General features: G+C 42.8%; 1 protein-coding gene across 5 annotated transcripts in view; it reads left to right on the top strand.

Annotated features, from left to right (window-relative positions):
• Positions 1 to 1022: 1022 nt before the first annotated feature.
• Positions 1023 to 19249, top strand: part of mcoln2 (mucolipin TRP cation channel 2) — a 105025-nt gene continuing 86798 nt past the window's right edge. Inside the window, exons 1-6 of one of the 5 annotated variants that reach the window (XM_084162965.1) lie at positions 1032 to 1164; positions 1313 to 1352; positions 2141 to 2294; positions 2785 to 2958; positions 8103 to 8256; positions 8990 to 9068. In XM_084162965.1, the coding sequence (XP_084019091.1) occupies positions 2148 to 2294; positions 2785 to 2958; positions 8103 to 8256; positions 8990 to 9068 (554 nt within the window). In that variant the 5' untranslated portion in view covers positions 1032 to 1164; positions 1313 to 1352; positions 2141 to 2147. Of the gene's footprint in view, positions 1353 to 2140; positions 2295 to 2784; positions 2959 to 8102; positions 8257 to 8989; positions 9069 to 19249 lie in introns of all 5 variants that reach the window. The other 4 variants (XM_084162966.1, XM_084162964.1, XM_084162968.1 and 1 more) reach the window with 4 other exon arrangements.

Below are 19249 nucleotides of genomic sequence, written 5' to 3'. Positions count from 1 at the left end.
GCTACGTCTGGCGCAAACCCAACTCCTCTCATCGCCCCGAGAACACCATCCCCACAGTGAAGCATGCTGTGGGGATGTTTTTCATCGGCAGGGACTGGGAAACTGGTCAGAATTGAAGGAATGATGGATGGCGCTAAATGCAGGGAAATTCTTGATGGAAAGCTGTTTCAGTCTTCCAGACATTTGAGACTGGGACGAAGGTTCACCTTCCAGCAGGACAATGACCATAAACATACTGCTAAAGCAACACTCGAGTGGTTTAAGAGGAAACATTTAAATGTCTTGGAATGGCCTAGTCAAAGCCCAGACCTCAATCCAATTGAGAATCTGTGGTATGACTTAAAGATTGCTGTACACCAGCGGAACCCATCCAACTTGAAGGAGCTGGAGCATTTTTGCCTTGAAGAATGTGCAAAAATCCCAGTGGCTAGATGTGCCAAGCTTATAGAGACATACCCCAAGAGACTTGCAGCTATAATTGCTGCAAAAGGTGGCTCTACAAAGTATTGACTTTGGGGGGGTGAATAGTTATGCACGCTCAAGTTTTCTGTTTTTTTTTGTCTTATTTGTTGTTTTTTCACCCCCAAAATTATTTTGCATCTTCAAACTGGTAGGCATGTTGTGTAAATCAAATGATACAAACCCTCCAAAAATCCATTTTAATTCCAGGTTGTAAGGCAACAAAATAGGAAAAATGCCAAGGGGGTGAATATTTTCGCAAGCCACTGTACCTCAACTCCTCCACAGAGTTGAGCGTAGACTAGAGTTTTTTTAATGAACCTCCGACTCCTTCGAGTCGCTATGCTACATACATTTTTTTTTTCTTAAACCCTTACCGTGTACCTATGTTTTTCCTCGTTGCGTGCCTTTCTTTGTTTGCTGAAATCCATACTTTTTAATAAAATGTTAATCAAATACAACTACCGACTGTTTCCTTGTAGAGATTCAATTGGCACATGAACATTCGCGCTGAGTTGCCATCTCACAACAGCAATTGTTACAGTCAGTAATTTGTATTTGATTAACTCTAGTCTGCGCTCAACTCCGTGGAGGAGTTGAGGTACTTGGCAAATCACAGTACAGTACACTACAGTATCAACTGGCTGAATCCGACTTTGGATTGTATATCTGATGCCTGCGTGTAGTCCGCCAGCAGCGATTCGAGTGAGTGACACAAATTGTATTGTCACTTTAATCTGCTACAACGTTGTAACTTCTATTCTGCTGCTCTGATAAGTCATATGATAATTAACATTTATTATCCTCTCGACTGACAAATTGATCATTTATCTTATCATTATGGAATTGTTAGTCCGGTATCATGACGGGAGCGAGTCAGTTGGGCCGCATGGGTGAGTTGTTTTTACAAGAAGTTGTCGAATATTCCTGCAGAATGTTATTTTTGTACTTTTAATACGAAATGTGTTTCAACTATGGTTATAAATGTTTCTATTTCTATTAAGAGTTAAGACTTTCAGAAGCTTTCAAAATCAATAAGCCAAACATGACGTTGGTAGAAAATGTCATTCAACTTAAGTGCAGTGAATTGATGTTTTAGTTGTAAAATGACACTGTACAACTACAAAACAATATGCTGAAATGACTTTCATTTTACAAAACACCTCACGTTGTTACAACAAAAGCTTTGTTCTAGTCAACACTAGTGCAAATATTTTGAGTGCAGTGAGTTAACCTTGGACCTTGGACTTTCCCCTGTACAGTACAGGGAGTGCTACTATACATCTATTTGTGCATTTTATGGAAACACATCTGGTGGAAAAATTGCCTTTTTTCTAAACTGACTGAAATGTCTTATTCATACTGCTTTACTTCTCTTTCAATTTGAAATCATGTGTCTCCTTCCCCTTTTCAAATGGGATAACACGGCTATTGGGAAACACTTAAAGGAACTTGTCAGCAAAAATAGATTATATGTTTTATCTTGTATTACTGTAAGTAATTTTCTTGGCCAAAAGTAATGTGATGAAGATGTCATACAGCTCAATCATATTCATTTGAGTTCAAGTTGATAATTTTGACCTCAAGTTGTTCCCAATCATTTCAGTTGCTATAATAATAATAACATTTAATAAATTTATATTTAGCCTAATAATAATGAGTATTGGGTTGTTTATTTTAGTTCCACAATGAGCCAAGGCATAATCAAGGAAGAGATTCTTCGAGATGACCTAAAATACTACTTCATGAGCCCTTGTGAGAAATACAGGGCCAGACGCCAGTTACCATGGAAACTGGGGGTGCAGATTCTGAAAATCGTCATGATCACATCACAGGTATAGTCTGAGAAGTTTATCATTAGCGCTAATGTTTCTCTCTTTTTAGGAATTATCAAAGGTAATTGCTAAGAATGGTTAGTCTGGGTGTCAGTCTTTTTCTGCTTGCTCTCTTGTCAACTCCTTATGGAATTGGTTTGGCATGACATAAGGAGTTGGCCATAGAGAAGAAAGTAACAGACTGGCACCAAGGCTTAAGAATGCCATCAACCCTTATAGAATTTTTAACTCTCATAACTCATTAGGTGAATTTACACTGATTTGGTGATATTAAAATGTTATATGGTTGTGATATGAAAGGCTAATTCCCAGGTTAGGCTGTTTTAGTATTTTGTTCATTAGTTAATTGTTGATACAATACCAATTTATTTTTGCATGTCAGCAGTCAAGTTTTCATGATAGAGCACTTTTCAGTACAGAGAGAAATACTGTGATGATGTGTTTTGCATCATACTATACCTTTAAATTCGGTATTTCTTCTCCTACCAAGCTTATCTTGTTTGGACTGAACAACCAGCTTGTGGTTTCCTACAAGGAGGAGAACGCTATGGCCTTCAAGAACCTGTTCCTCAAGGACTATAGTGGAGTTGATGAGGAAGATTACAGTGTGGCTCTTTACTCCCAACAAGCCGTCTATGACAGTCTGTTCTATGTGCTGGATCAGGCAAGTCTCCAGGGCCCATATTCATGATAAAGCATCTCAGAGTAGGAGTGCAGATCTAGTATCTAAACAAGTCTCCTGACAGTCCTTCTCTTTCCCTGTCTCTTTTACTCTATCCCCATTCTCTCTTTCTTACTGCCGCTCTCTCCCTTGCTTATCATCGGTTTCATAATCATTCCTGTATTTTTGACGAGTAAATTGGTTTCTGCCACTCATCAGGCAATTTCCCCCTGGGTTATCAACATTGCAGAGTCATGGTAATAGCCTAACATACTGACCACACCGCTCGCGTCGCGTGTGCGAGCGTTGCTAAATACATTTACACATACATGTTATTCAATCATTGTACCCACACTGCTTACGCGTCTGCGTATCCAGGCGCTAAATATAACTTGGTTCTATTTGTGACGCTTGACACGCTGCAAGTCCCACCTCGCTCATCTCCTCATTGGTTTTTAGGAGCATATACCCACGTGGGTGATTGAAAGATGAACTGAGGTCCACACTCCAGTCCAGTTGGTGGTGGTAATGCTCCTTAAAGTTAGTTGCCAACCGCCATATAAAGTCCAAAGAAGAAGAAGAAGCCTGAAGGAGGAGAAATTACTAGAAACAAACTCAATTACCCTTTTATCTGTGGATTAATTGTCGGAGCAGAGGACCTTGTGCATTTCAGGTAAAATAACAACCCAATGTTTATATCCCAGGACAAATTAGCTAGCAACAAGCAAGCTAGCTAGCTAAATTGCCATAAATGTTTAATGTCCCCAAATGTTGGTTCAGAGTTCGTTTTGATATTTCAACCTGCGTGTCCTGATCGCGTCTGGTGTGGGTGGACAAAATCAACATGCGCGCGATGGCGCATGCGGACGCACACGCACGAGTGGTCTGGTCAGCATGTAATGCTGCACACATAATCATTTTACTCTCTTGAAAAAAACATTTTATGAATATATTATAGAGATAGACGGTGACAGAGAGAGGTTGTGTCAAAGGGCAGCAGGCCGGATTTGAACCGATGCCGATACCGTAGACATGTGCTGCAGGCTGCGGCATTACCGCTAGACCAGCCAGGCCACCTTTTACTGTTTTATGAGTATGATTGTCCTTTGTGGTTTATGGTGCTGGTGTACCATTTCATTAGAGGTTAGCGGTTTTCACCATTGTCCGTGGCCTGCACTACCTACCAGCCAGCTCTAGCCTGGACTATTATCGGCCAGTCTGCACTGTCTGCACAGTGCGCTATCGACCAAGAACATATCGGATTTTCTGCCGGAATCACTGAATCACTGGACCTTAACGCCGAATCATCGCAATTAGCTAGCTGCAACTGAATGGATGTTGTTGGCTAATCACCATTGCCCCCGAAGCAAGCACCAGTTCGCCTTGAGCTAGCCTCGAGCCAGGCCCATCTCCCGACTATCTACCTCTCTGTCAACCGGACGGGACCTCCTAGTGTCGAAACGGAGCCCCGCCGATCCATCACGACTGGTCTGCCGTCGTAATCGTCTGATGTGGTTTCAACAGGCTTCCCGTTGCGATGACCACAAAGATCCATCTGCTAGCCCCGGCCCACTAGCACACGCAATCAACAGCCGTGCTTCCTGCTCGCCTGTGCTGTAGCAGCCATTCGAACTGCTCCCGGTCTCACCTATTGCTGTTCACTGGACCTTATGATCACTCAGCTGCACAGCTGATGCCTGCTGGACTGTTCCTTTACACGGTACCCCCATCCTGTTTATGTGTCCTGTTTATCTGTTTAGCCTCAGCCCAAACTTTCGTCGCCATTACCAGTTGTTGTCTTAGCTCTCTCGAATAACACCTGTGATTGCTTTATGCCTCTCTCCCATGTCAATATGCCTTGCCTATTGCTGTTCCGGTTAGTTCTTATAATACAATTTCACTGTAGAGCCCCCAGTACCGCTCAACCAGCCTCAGAGAGCTCCTTTGTCCCACCCCCCATACACGCAGAGACCGGCTTAATCAGTGCCTTCAGTGATGTTATCTCTTTCATCGTTACCCAACGCTTAGGTTTACCTCCACTGTACTCATATCCTTCCCCTTTTATTCCCTGTACCCAACGCACTAGAAGACCAGTTCTTAAAGCCTTTAGCCGTATCCTTATTCTACTCCTCCTCTGTTCCTCTGGTGATGTAAAGGTTAACCCAGGCGCTATCATTTGTTGACTTCTGTAACCGTAAAAGCCTTGGTTTTTTGCATGTTAACATCAGAAGCCTCCTCCCTAAGTTTGAGTTACTCACTGCGTTAGCACACATGTTCTAGCAGTGTCTGAATCCTGGCTTAGGAAGACCACCAAAAACTCTGAAATGTTCATCACAACTACAACATTTTCCGTCTAGATAGAACTGCCAAAGGGGGCAGAGTTGCAATCTACTGTAGAGATAGCCTGCAGAGCTCTATCATACTATCCAGGTCTGTGCCCAAACAGTTTGAGCTTCTACTTCTAAAAATCCACCTCTCCAGAAATAAGTCTATCACTGTTGCCGCTTGCTACAGACCCCCCTCAGCCCCCAGCTGTGCCCTGGACACCATATGTGAATTGATTGCCCCCCATTTATCCTCAGAGTTTGTACTGCTTGGTGACCTAAACTGGGATATGCTTAACACCCCGGCCGGCCTACAATCTAAACTAGATGCCCTCAATCCCACACAAATGATCAAGGAACCTACTAGGTACAACCCTAAATCCGTAAACATGGGCACCCTCATAGATATCATCCTGACTAATTTACCCTCTAAATACACCTCCGCTGTCTTCAACCAGGATCTCAGCGATCACTGCCTCATTGTCTGCATCTGTAATGGGTCCGCGGTCAAACAACCACCCCTCATCACTGTCAAACGCTCCCTAAAACACTTCAGCGAGCAGGCCTTTCTAATTGACCTGGCCCGGGTATCCTGGATGGATATTGACCTCATTCCGTCAGTAGAGGATACCTGGTTGTTCTTTAAAAGTGCTTTCCTCTCCATCATAAGTAAGCATGCCCCATTCAAAAAATTCAGAACTAAGAACAGATATAGCCCCTGGTTCACCCCAGACTTGACTGCCTTTACCAGCACAAAAACATCCTGTGGCGTACTGCATTAGCATCGAACAGCCCCTGCGATATGCCATTTTTCAGGGAAGTCAGGAACCAATATACACAATCAGTTAGGAAACAAAGAATAGCTTTTTCAAACGGAAATGTGCATCCTGTAGCACTAACTCCAAAATGTTTTGGGATACTGTAAAGTCCATGGAGAATAAGAGCACCTCCTCCCAGCTGCCCACTGCACTGAGGCTAGGAAACACTGTCACCACCTATAAATCTACGATAATCGAGCATTTTGCTATGGCTGGCCATGCTTTCCCACTTGGCTACCCCTACCCCGTCCACCAGCTTTAGATCCTAAACAATATTATAACCGCGATCAATAAAAGATAGTACTGTGCAGCCGTCTTCATCGACCTGGCCAAGTTTTTTGACTCTGTCAATCACCGCATTCTTATTGGCAGACTAAATAGCCTTGGTTTCTCAAATGACTTCCTCGCTTGGTTCACCAACTACTTCTCAGATAGAGTTTAATGTGTCAAATCGGAGGGCCTGTTGTCTGGACCTCTGGCAGTCTCTATGGGGGTGCCACAGGGTTCAATTCTCGGGCTGACTCTATTCCCCCTGTATATTGCCTCCCTACTGTTATTTTATTTTACTGCTGCTCTTTAGTTATTTGCTTTAATTTTTTTTGCTTAACACTTTTTTGTTTTACTTTGCATTGTTCGTTAAGGGCTTGTAAGTAAGCATTTCACTGTAATGTCTACACCTGTTGTATTCGGCGCATGTGGCAAATGAAATTTTATTTGATTATCAATGATGACGCTCTTGTTGCTGGTGACTCTCAGATCCACCTCTATGCAAGACGACACCATTTTGTATACATCTGGCCCTTCATTGGACACTGTGTTAACAAACCTCCAAACGAGCTTCAATGCCATACAACACTCCTTCCGTAGCCTCCAACTGCTCTTAAACGCTAGTAAAACTAAATGCATGCTCTTCAAATGAACGCTGCTTGCACCCGCCTGCCCGACTAGAATCACTACTCTCGGCGGGTCTGACTTAGAATATGTGGACAACTACAAATACCTAGGTGTCTGGTTAGACCGTAAACTTTCCTTCCAGACTCACATTAAGCATCTCCAATCCAAAGTTAAATCTAGAATCGGCTTCCTATTTCGCAACAAAGCCTCCTTCACTCATGCTGCCAAACATGCCCTCGTAAAACTGACTATCCTACCGATCCTTGACTTCGGCGATGTCATTTACAAAATAACCTCCAACACTCTACTCAGCAAATTGGATGTAGTCTATCACAGTGCCATCCGTTTTGTCACCAAAGCCCCATGTACTACCCACCATTGTGACCTGTACGTTCTCGTTGGCTGGCCCTCACTACATATTCGTCGCCAAACCCACTGGCTCCAGGTCATCTATAAATCATTGCTAGGCAAATCCCCACCTTATCTTAGCTCATTGGTCACCATAGCAACACCCACCCGTAGTATGCGCTCCAGCAGTTATATCTCACTGGTCATCCCCAAAGCCAACACCTCCTTTGGCCGCCATTCCTTCCAGTTCTCTGCTGCTAATGACTGGAACAAACTACAAAAATCTCTGAAGCTGGAGACTCTTATCTCCCTCACTAACTTTAAGCATCAGTTGTCAGAGCAGCTTACCGATCACTGCACCTGTACACAGCCTGTATTTTGCTCATTTGCACCCAGTATCTCTATTTGCACATCATCTTCTGCACATCTATCATTCCAGTGTTAATACTAAATTGTAATTATTTTGCACTATGGCCTCTTTATTGCCTGACCTCCATAACTTACTACATTTGCACACACTGTATATAGATTTTCTATTGTGTTATTGACTGTATGTTTTGTTTTATCCCATGTGTAACTCTGTGTTGTTGTTGTTTTTATCGCACTGCTTTGCTTTATCTTGGCCAGGTCGCAGTTGTAAATGAGAACTTGTTCTCAACTGGCTTACCTGGTTAAATAAAGGTACACAAAAAAATATGAATACAGTAGCTGGTAATGAGCAAAATGCACTTTTGTGTTTAAATGGTGGCCTGTTTCCCTGCAGTACGGCCAGTTGGAGCGTCTCTCTGTGGGGCCTATCAGTTATGCTGAGGAGGACGGGAAACTATTACCTCTGGTCATCTGTAAGGAGCACTACAAGAGAGGCAATGTGGAACCCTCAGATGAGGCGTACGACATTGATGCTCAGTTAGAAAAAGGTCAGTGGAATCCAAGGGCAAAATTGTGGCGTAGATTTTTGAGAGGGATGAACAATTTCGATTACATTTTAAAACGCATTTCCTGCAATACTACACAGTTTGACATTACTGTTTATGCCTCTCTTGAGGGGTGTTTTGAGGGGTATATGGAGGGGTATAAAAAAAAAATACAAAAAAAAGAAAATTGCTAACTTCCTGCATTTTGCCATTGGGAAGAGAGAAACATTTGCAGTTTTATAATGCTATTCTATGAGATAAAATGTTGCAGTTTTAAAGCTTATTTTGCCATGAGGATGAGAGAAAATGTTGCAGCTATAATGCAAATTTCCTGTTACTCTACACATTTTGCCATGAGGCTGAGAGAAAATGTTGCAGTTTTAAAGTAACTGTCCAGTGAAAAATTTGTTAACTCATACCCAAATAATGTTGTTGACTCATCCTATATTTGTATATGTGGCCAAAGTATAAATTGGAGAAAAATAACTTCAAACCCCCACCTCAAACTTCAAACAGACCGTTTAAAAAATGCTTGCTATTTCCTCATAGAGGATGATGTCATCCTCCTGAGGAGGATGAGCTGGCCAATCAGCGGTCTACTCGCATGAATATTTTTTATGACCGGTGTTTATGACCACCATTCTGTTGTTAAACCTTCATTGTCTAAGAGTGTAAACTAATTATATTTGCCTACATATGGCTTAATTAGTTCTTCCAATCTTTTCATCTTTTGCAGTTTGTATGACACATGATCCAACGAACGTGAGCCAGTGGAAGGCAGAAAATATGTCTTTTTTCGATCTGGAATTTTACAGGTACTGTAACTGAGCCAGGTGGCAACTGGGTCAGACAACTGGGTCGTGTTCATTAGGCCATGCAAAAAAATAGTTTCTTATTGGACAAGTGAGTGTTTCTTAAGTCCAGGTAGTCCTTCCCTGTTTCAGTCATATTTTTTCAATTTGCTGCCTAATGAACACGACCCTGATCATTGCAGAAGCCCCTCACTGCGGCACACGGAACAGTGTGGGGTCGGCCCAGGCCATATGTTTTCATTTGCGGAGGCTTTCCAAACTGTTACAGACATTTCCGTGGTCGTAACGTTAACGGGAAAAAACGACAGGCACAAGCAAGAGAATGAAAGAGTCGCAGGAGTAAAATGAAACCATTCAATCAAGCGAGATTTGTGACCTGTACGCTCTTGTTGGCTGGTCCTCACTACATATTCGTCGCCAAACCCACTGGCTCCAGGCCATCTATAAATCACTGCTAGGCAAATCCCTGCCTTATCTTAGCTCATTGGTCACCATAGCAACACCCACCCGTAGTATGCGCTCCAGCAGGTATATCTCACTGGTAATCCCCAAAGCCAACACCTCCTTTGGCCGCCATTCCTTCCAGTTCTCTGCTGCCAATGACTGGAACAAATTGCAAAAATCTCTGAAGCTGGAGACACTTATCTCCCTCACTAACTTTAAGCATCAGTTGTCAGAGCACCTTACCGATCACTGCACCTGTACACAGCCCATCTGAAATTAGCCCGCCCAACTACCTCATCCCTATATTGTTATTTATTTTGCTCATTTGTACCCCAGTATCTCTATTTGCACATCATCTCTTGCACATCTATCATTCCAGTGTTAATACTAATTGTAATTATTTTGCACTATAGCCTATTTATTGCCTTACCTCCATAACTTGCTACATTTGCACACACTGTATATATATTTATTTCTGTTGTATTTTTGACTTTGTTTTGTTTTACCCCATATGTAACTCTGTGTTGTTGTTTTTATCGCACTGCTTTGCTTTATCTTGGCGAGGTCGCAGTTGTAAATGAGAACTTGTTCTCAACTGGCTTACCTGGTTAAATAAAGGTGAAATAAAAATAAATAAAAAAAAGTGACAAGTGGATTTTGCACCCTTTCACATGAAATAGATACAGTGAGGGAAAAAAGTATTTGATCCCCTGCTGATTTTGTACGTTTGCCCACTGACAAAGACATGATCAGTCTATAATTTTAATGGTAGGTTTATGTGAATACTGAGAGACAGAATAACAACAAAAAAATTCAGAAAAACGCATGTCAAAAATGTTATAAATTGATTTGCATTTTAATGAGTGAAATAACTATTTGACCCCTCTGCAAAACATGACTTAGTACTTGGTGGCAAAACCCTTGTTGGCAATCACAGAGGTCAGACGTTTCTTGTAGTTGGCCACCAGGTTTGCACACATCTCAGGAGGGATTTTGTCCCACTCCTCTTTGCAGATCTTCTCCAACTCATTAAGGTTTTGAGGCTGACGTTTGGCAACTCAAACCTTAAACTCCCTCCACAGATTTTCTATGGGATTAAGGTCTGGAGACTGGCTAGGCCACTCCAGGACCTTAATGTGCTTCTTCTTGAGCCACTCCTTTGTTGCCTTGGCCGTGTGTTTTGGGTCATTGTCATGCTGGACTACCCATCCACGACCCATTTTCAATGCCCTGGCTGAGGGAAGGAGGTTCTCACCCAAGATTTGACGGTACATGGCCTCGTCCATCGTCCCTTTGATGCAGTAAAGTTGTCCTGTCCCCTTAGCAGAAAAACACCCCCCAAAGCATAATGTTTCCACCTCCATGTTTGACGGTGGGGATGGTGTTCTTGGGGTCATAGGCAGCATTCCTCCTCCTCCAAACACGGTGAGTTGAGTTGATGGCAAAGAGCTCGATTTTGGTCTCATCTGACCACAACACATTCACCCAGTTCTCCTCTGAATCATTCAGATGTTCATTGGCAAACTTCAGACGGCCCTGTATATGTGCTTTCTTGAGCAGGGGGACCTTGCGGGCGCTGCAGGATTTCAGTCCTTCACGGCATTGTGTGTTACCAATTGTTTTCTTGGTGACTATGGTCCCAGCTGCCTTGAGATCATTGACAAGATCCTCCCGTGTAGTTCTGGGCTGATTCCTCACTGTTCTCATGATCATTGCAACTCCACGAGGTGAGATCTTGCATGGAGCCCCAGGCTGAGGGAGATTGACAGTTATTTTGTGTTTCTTCCATTTGCGAATAATTGCACCAACTGTTGTCACCTTCTCACCAAGCTGCTTGGCGATGGTCTTGTAGCCCATTCCAGCCTTGTGTAGGTCTACAATCTTGTCCCTGACATCCTTGGAGAGCTCTTTGGTCTTGGCCATGGTGGAGAGTTTGGAATCGGATTGATTGATTGCTTCTGTGGACAGGTGTCTTTTATACAGGTAACAAGCTGAGATTAGGAGCACTCCCTTGAAGAGTGTGCTCCTAATCTCAGCTCGTTACCTGTATAAAAGACACCTGGGAGCCAGAAATCTTTCAGATTGAGAGGGGGTCAAATACTTATTTCCCTCATTAAAATGCAAATCAATTTATAACATTTTTGACATGCGTTTTTCTGGATTTTTTTGTTGTATTTCTGTCTCTCACTGTTCAAATAAACCTACCATTAACATTATAGACTGATAATTTCTTTGTCAGTGGGCAAACGTACAAAATCAGCAGGGGATCAAATACTTTTTTCCCTCACTGTAGCTGAAAAATACATCCTCAGGTGGGCAGTGCATGTGCGTTGCTACCTTAGAATCAGAGGCATATTTGTTCTACATAACGTAATACACTGCTCAAAAAAATAAAGGGAACACTTAAACAACACAATGTAACTCCAAGTCAATCACACTTCTGTGAAATCAAACTGTCCACTTAGGAAGCAACACTGATTGACAATAAATTTCACATGCTGTTGTGCAAATGGAATAGACAACAGGTGGACATTTTAGGCAATTAGCAAGAAACCCCCAATAAAGAAGTGGTTCTGCAGGTGGTGACCACAGACCACTTCTCAGTTCCTATGCTTCCTGGCTGATGTTTTGGTCACTTTTGAATGCTGGCGGTGCTTTCACTCTAGTGGTAGCATGAGACGGAGTCTACAACCCACACAAGTGTCTCAGGTAGTGCAGCTCATCCAGGATGGCACATCAATGCGAGCTGTGGCAAGAAGGTTTGCTGTGTCTGTTAGCGTAGTGTCCAGAGCATGGAGGCGCTACCAGGAGACAGGCCAGTACATCAGGAGACGTGGAGGAGGCCGTAGGAGGGCAACAACCCAGCAGCAGGACCGCTACCTCCGCCTTTGTGCAAGGAGGAGCAGGAGGAGCACTGCCAGAGCCCTGCAAAATGACCTCCAGCAGGCCACAAATGTGCATGTGTCTGCTCAAACGGTCAGAAACAGACTCCATGAGGGTGGTATGAGGGCCCGACGTCCACAGGTGGGGGTTGTGCTTACAGCCCAACACCGTGCAGAAAGTTTGGCATTTGCCAGAGAACACCAAGATTGGCAAATTCGCCACTGGCGCCCTGTGCTCTTCACAGATGAAAGCAGGTTCACACTGAGCACATGTGACAGACGTGACAGAGTCTGGAGACGCCTTGGAGAACGTTCTACTGCCTGCAACATCCTCCAGCATGACCGGTTTGGCAGTGGGTCAGTCATGGTGTGGGGTGGCATTTCTTTGGGGGGGCCGCACAGCCCTCCATTTGCTCGCCAGAGGTAGCCTGACTGCCATTAGGTACCGAGATGAGATCCTCAGACCCCTTGGGAGACCATATGCTGGTGCGGTTGGCCCTAGGTTCCTCCTAATGCAAGACAATGCTAGACCTCATGTGGCTGGAGTGTGTCAGCAGTTCCTGCAAGAGGAAGGCATTGATGTTATGGACCGCCTGTTCCTCAGAACTGAATCCAATTGAGTACATCTGGGACATCATGTCTCGCTCCATCCACCAACGCCACATTGCACCACAGACTGTCCAGGAGTTGGCGGATGCTTTAGTCCAGGTCTGGGAGGAGATCCCTCAGGAGACCATCCGCCACCTCATCAGGAGCATGCCCAGGCATTGTAGGGAGGTCATACAGGCACGTGGAGGCCACACACACTACTGAGCCTCATTTTGACTTGTTTTAAGGACATTACATCAAAGTTGGATCAGCCTGTAGTGTGGTTTTCCACTTTAATTTTGAGGGTGACTCCAAATCCAGACCTCCATGGGTTGATACATTTGATTTCCATTGATCATTTTTGTGTGATTTTGTTGTCAGCACATTCAACTATGTAAAGAAAAAAGTATTTAATAAGATTATTTCATTCATTCAGATCTAGGATGTGTTGTTTAAGTGTTCCCTTTATTTTTTTGAGCAATGTATATTTCTATCTCAACGTTGGCCAATGTTGTGTCCTTCCTCCTTCTGAACGTGGCCCTGTCATAACCAAGTGGGAAGGTGGTATTTACCACATACGACTAGGAAAAATCCACCTGAACGCCCCTTCAACTCGTAATTACTATTGAACGTTGGGAACCGGCTCCTGTTCATTTGGTTCTGTGATTTGCATGGTGCTACTACCAATTTTGGAGTGCAAAACAACGATTATCTGCAGATAAGTAATTCTCTAATGCGAATCATCACTGCAGAAACAATAATTAGTGGAGAGAGCGCATACATTCTGGTCCACTCCCATTTTTGCAGTGCGTTAAAAAGATTTGTGTTAGTTTTAGAGCAATTCTAGAGCTAGCTGGTCTGTTTATGCCCAGGACACGTTGTGCCATATTTCATTACACCACACGTCATCTTCACAGAGTCTTGCCCCGCTACTGAATGGACAAGTGTAGTGTTTGTAACGCAAGATGGAGGAGAGCCTGCCTCTCTTCAGAGATCACATTTATTTTTGGGAGATTGCAAAATATGACCTTTTCATTCAAGGCAGGATTAATATATTGTTTCAGGTGCTAATAAAACATGTTTTGTTTAGTTACTTTTTCCTCAACTTGTTTCTCAAACTTTATAGCAAGCCAAGTTAACTTGCACAGCAGAGCAGCTAGTTAGTTATCTAGCTTAAAGCTAGGCTAGGTTGAAGATACAGTACCACTAGTAGCTAACGACCTCCACCTAATAATTATCATAAAAAACAAACACATTACCATCACAATAAACTTAACCAGGAGGCAACAGTCATATAATATAATTGGCTTAACAGCCAATGTGTATTATTTAACATTACTATTAAAATAGTACTCACTTATTGGAATGGGTAATTGTTTACAAGTTGCTAGTTATCCCATAAAGCCATCACCAAAAACCACATATCTTCATATTTTTCTGTGGTTTGGTAACCTCCTGTTCTTCGACAGACTCTGGCTGGGTCGTCACTAGTTACCACAGCCACAAAGTCAGAAGGAACGCCTACTCGACCAATCAGGGAAATGACCAATCAGATGAGGGAGTATGATGTATGCCGACCGGCTTGCAGAGGCAGATAAGATACACGCATTTATTTTATCTATTGATCCATCAATGATTTGGTTATTTATTAGATATAGTCAAACCAACCATTATAAATGGAAAGTGTTAATCGGATGTCTTATTCAAACTCAGCTTGCAAGTTTATCCTCCATGCTTCACGGTGGGAACCACACATGCAGAGATCATCCATTCACCTACTCTACGTCTCACAAAGACACGGCGGTTGGAACCAAAAATCTCAAATTTGGACTCATCAGACCAAAGGACAGATTTCCACCGGTCTAATGTCCATTGCTTGTGTTTCTTGGCCCAAGCAAGTCTCTTCTTCTTATTGGTGTCCTTTAGTAGTGGTTTCTTTGCAGCAATTCGACTATGAAGGCCTGATTTACGCAGTCTCCTCTGAACAGTTTATGTTGAGATGTGTCTGTTACTTGAACTCTGTGAAGCATTTATTTGGGCTGCAATTTCTGAGGCTGGTAACTCTAATGAACTTAACCTCTGCAGCAGAGGTAACTCTGGGTCTTCCTTTCATGTGGCGGTCCTCATGAGAGCCAGTTTCATCATAGCGCTTGATGATTTTTGTTAATGCACTTGAAGAAACGTTCAAAGTTCTTGAACTTTTCCGGATTGAGTAATGATGGACTGTCGTTTCTCTTTGCTTATTTGAGCTGTTCTTGCCATAATATGGACTTGGTCTTTTACCAAATAGGGCTATCTTCTGTATACCACCCCTACCTTGTCACAACACAACTGATTGGTTCAAACACATTAAGAAGGAAATCAATTCCACAAATTAACTTTTAACAAAGCACACCTGTTAATTGAAATGTATCCAGGTGACTACCTCATGAAGCTGGTTGAGAGAATGCCAAGAGTGTGTAACACTTTTTGGGTTACTACATGATTCCATATGTGTTATTTCATAGTTTTGATGTCTTCACTATTATTCTACAATGTAGAAAATAGTAAAAAGTAAGAAAAACCCTTGAATGAGTAGGTGTGTCCAAACTTTTGACTGGTACTGTACATGGTACTTTTATACACAGTATTACATGACACAGTTTGACACATGAATACAGTTAGATATACACATGCAGTGAAAACAGGACAAATATAAGCACCCCCCATGGGATCTTTAGTGACCACAGAGTTGAGACACCCGTTTAAAGTCCCATCTTCTTCAATTTTATTGAAGAACATTCCATTGTTAGTTAGTACTTCAACATTATTAAAATGAAATGAATGTTGTAAAAGTGTATGGTATAAAAATTACAGTGATCTGTCTTAGAACTTAATGCCTTCTTGTTCATTTCAGCAGCATATTTATCTTTGGCTTTGTTTGTCTGTCGTTCCCCTGGTGGCATTCATACGTCTTTATGACCACAACTTGAAACGGAACACCATTGATTGGGAGACTTTTACTCTTTCAACTGAGTTTTCTTCCTGTCAAATGCTGTGCATCTGTTGAAGGTCAAGAATATGATATTATTATTATTATTATTAGAATGAAAGGCTTGTAGGGAAACTAACAACGTTGCTCTGTCAAATAGAATAATTCCTCTGTGCTTGGAATGGAATCCCTTATGCTAGCTATCTAGCTCATTTTAGATGAGAGTAGCAAAAGTTAGCTACTAGTTATCTAAAAAAGAAAAGACAACTTACCCGTTTGCCTAAAACTTGTGTCCTTTCTCAATGTTATGAATTGTAGTGACGTTGCCAATTCTTGTTCACAAATGTATTTAGCTATTTGGTCCTCTTCTTCTTCTTCTTCTTTGGTATTATGGTGGTCTGCAAACAAATGTTATAGGTGCATGCCGCCACCTACTATATTGGCTGTGTATCAGCCTACTACTCTGTAGTATGAATTCATTACACTTTTTGAAACAATTGCACTACCAACTAACTCTACACCCCATTAAAACCTCATCACTTTTCAACTACTTTGGCCCTTTCTGATCCTGCACCAGGCCAGCAGCCTGGGAGGACGGGACGCTATCGTTCAAAACACCTTTTAACTCTTCTGCAGTAAAATCTCATACACCCAAGTACTTCTCTGCAGCTGCCATAACAACATCTATCCTCTGTGATTTACGTTCCATTCCTGCGGTACAGTTGACAACCATGGCCATGAATGCCAATAAACCAACCTTACTGAAGCACATGTTATTCCTATCACTCTCTATTGACCTCGGCCTACTCACAGAGATCTTCTTAGGATCCCTCACCCTGGACCCATCTTCCTCTAATACTCTCTTCACTGCCTCAACATACGTCACCATCTGCACTACTCTGATCCTGGCAACCTCTAACTGCCTTTCTCTCACTGGACACCTCTGATCTCCAGCATCATGAATACCCCTACAGTTTTCCACTGATACTACACATTACTTTGTCTCATGTCTTCCTGCACACTTCTCACATCTAGGAATCTCCCTCCTACACACTGCTGCCACATGACCATAAGCTTGACACCTTAAAAAACATAATGGGTTTGGACAAAAGCTCTCACAGGATAACTGACACATCCTAACTTGACTTTATCTGGTAAAAACTCTCCACCCAATCTGACACCACATATGGATCAACCAGAAGGCAATGATCCATTCTCTCCAAAAATCTCACTCCCACTGGGCAAAAAACATCTTTATCACCATCGGTACGATGCTCAAACTCTGTGTTCTTCACCGCACCTGCCACCGCAGTTAATTCATCCTCACTCTCATCATGTTCAGTTACCTTCTGCAGCACTCCATATTTACTCTTAATATATACCGACCACAATGGGTTCCCCTGACTCCATCTCCAAGTCTGACAACCATTCGGGCGTACGCCATCTTGTGACTCCGAAAAAACCTATTTGGTCTTCAAACTTGAACTCGAACCGTCATCACAATCCCTCATCTGATTGGTCGAGTAGGTGGGCCTTCTGACTTTGTGTCTATGGTAACTAGTGACGACCCTCTGGCTGGACTGAAGATGATGCAAAAGGGGCATTGCGATTCCATTCCGTTGTGGACGTCCCCATAGAGAGCAACAATAATAGCGTATTTTTGCAGGCACTAACTCCATGGTTTGTTGAACAAAGCCTATGGGAAAATGAAAGGAGTTTTTGTAGGGTTTATGGATAAACGCTGAAAATAAGGTCAGTGGCAAACACAGGCTTACGGCTTCTGCATGCTTCCGTTCGGCTGGTGCCTAGTCGAACACGGCTAGGCGAACCGAACGAGTGTGCTTGCATACTCCATTAAAAGACCTTTGCTTGAAAAATGAGAAACAACGGTTTACATCTAACTGAGATGTTTGGTGCAGTATTTCTCAATGAAAAAATGTGTATGAAAAGGAGTCGTCTCTCGTTGAATGACAACAAAGAATATTGAAGAATCCCTAATGTTGACCAATCACCGACGAAGGGGCGTAGACTTCGGCTACCGACTTCGGCTTGACTCAAGAAAAAATGTTGTGTGCCCGAACAGCCGAGCAAACCCTTACTGAAGTCCAAAACAAACTAAAACATCACAAAATGTTGTCATAATAACTGTTCCACACGGTTTCGGCTGGGAAGCATGCAGACGCCTTTAGATCTGATACATTTTGTTCTGTGAAATAATCTTCATCAGTTAACATCACTTTTTGAAAATGTTTAAACATTTATCTAATAAATAAAAAAACACAAAGGCTTCATAATTCATGAAGGTAATGTTAATATATCATAGAACAAAATGTATGAGATCTCATAAGCCTACAGTGCCTTCGGAAATTATTCAGACCCCTTGACTTTTTTCACATTTTGTTACTTTACAGCCTTGTTCTAAAATGGATTAAATAGTTTTTCCCCCCTCATCAATCTACACACAATACCCCATAATGACAAAGCAACAACAGGTTTTTACATTTTTTTGCACATTTATCACAAATAAAAAAATTGAAATATCACATTTACATAAGTATTCAGACCCTTTACTCAGTACTTTGTTGAAGCACCTTTGGCTTCTTGGGTATGACGCTACAAGCTTGGCACACCTGTATTTGGGGAGTTTGTCCCATTCTTCTCTGCAGATCCTCTCAAGCTCTGTCAGGTTGGGGAGCGTTGCTGCACAGCAATTTTCAGGTCTCTCCAGAGATGTTCAATCAGGTTCAAGTCCTGGCTCTTGTTGGGCCACTCAAGGACATTCAGAGACTTGTCCCGAAGCCACTCTTGCATTGTCTTGGCTGTGTGTTTAGGGCCGTTGACCTGTTGGAAGGTGAACCTTTGCCCCAGTCTGAGGTCTGGAGCGCTCTGGAGCAGGTTTTCATCAAGGATCTCTCTGTACTTTGCTCCATTCATCTTTGCCTCAATCCTGACTAGTCTCCCAGTCCCTGCCGCTGAAAAACATTGCCACAGCATGATGCTGCCACCACCATGCTTCACCGTAGGGATGGTGCCAGGTTTCCTCCAGACATGACGCTTGGCATTCAGGCCAAGGAGTTCAATCTTGGTTTCATCAGACCAGAGAATCTTGTTTCTCATGGTCTGAGAGACTTATGATGCCTTTTGGCAAACTCCATGCGGGCTGTCATGTGCCTTTTACTGAGGAGTGGCTTCCGTCTGGCCAATCTACCATAAAGGCCTGATGGTTGTCCCTCTGGAAGTTTTTCCCATCTCCACAGAGGAACTCTAGAGCTTTTTCAGAGTGACCATCGGGTTCTTGG

Source organism: Coregonus lavaretus (genome assembly GCF_964263955.1).
Source record: "Coregonus lavaretus genome assembly, chromosome: 6".
NCBI classification, from domain to species: Eukaryota; Metazoa; Chordata; class Actinopteri; order Salmoniformes; family Salmonidae; genus Coregonus; species Coregonus lavaretus.
Note: the sequence above shows the minus strand (reverse complement) of the source record. Positions and strands in the feature narration are given on the sequence as shown.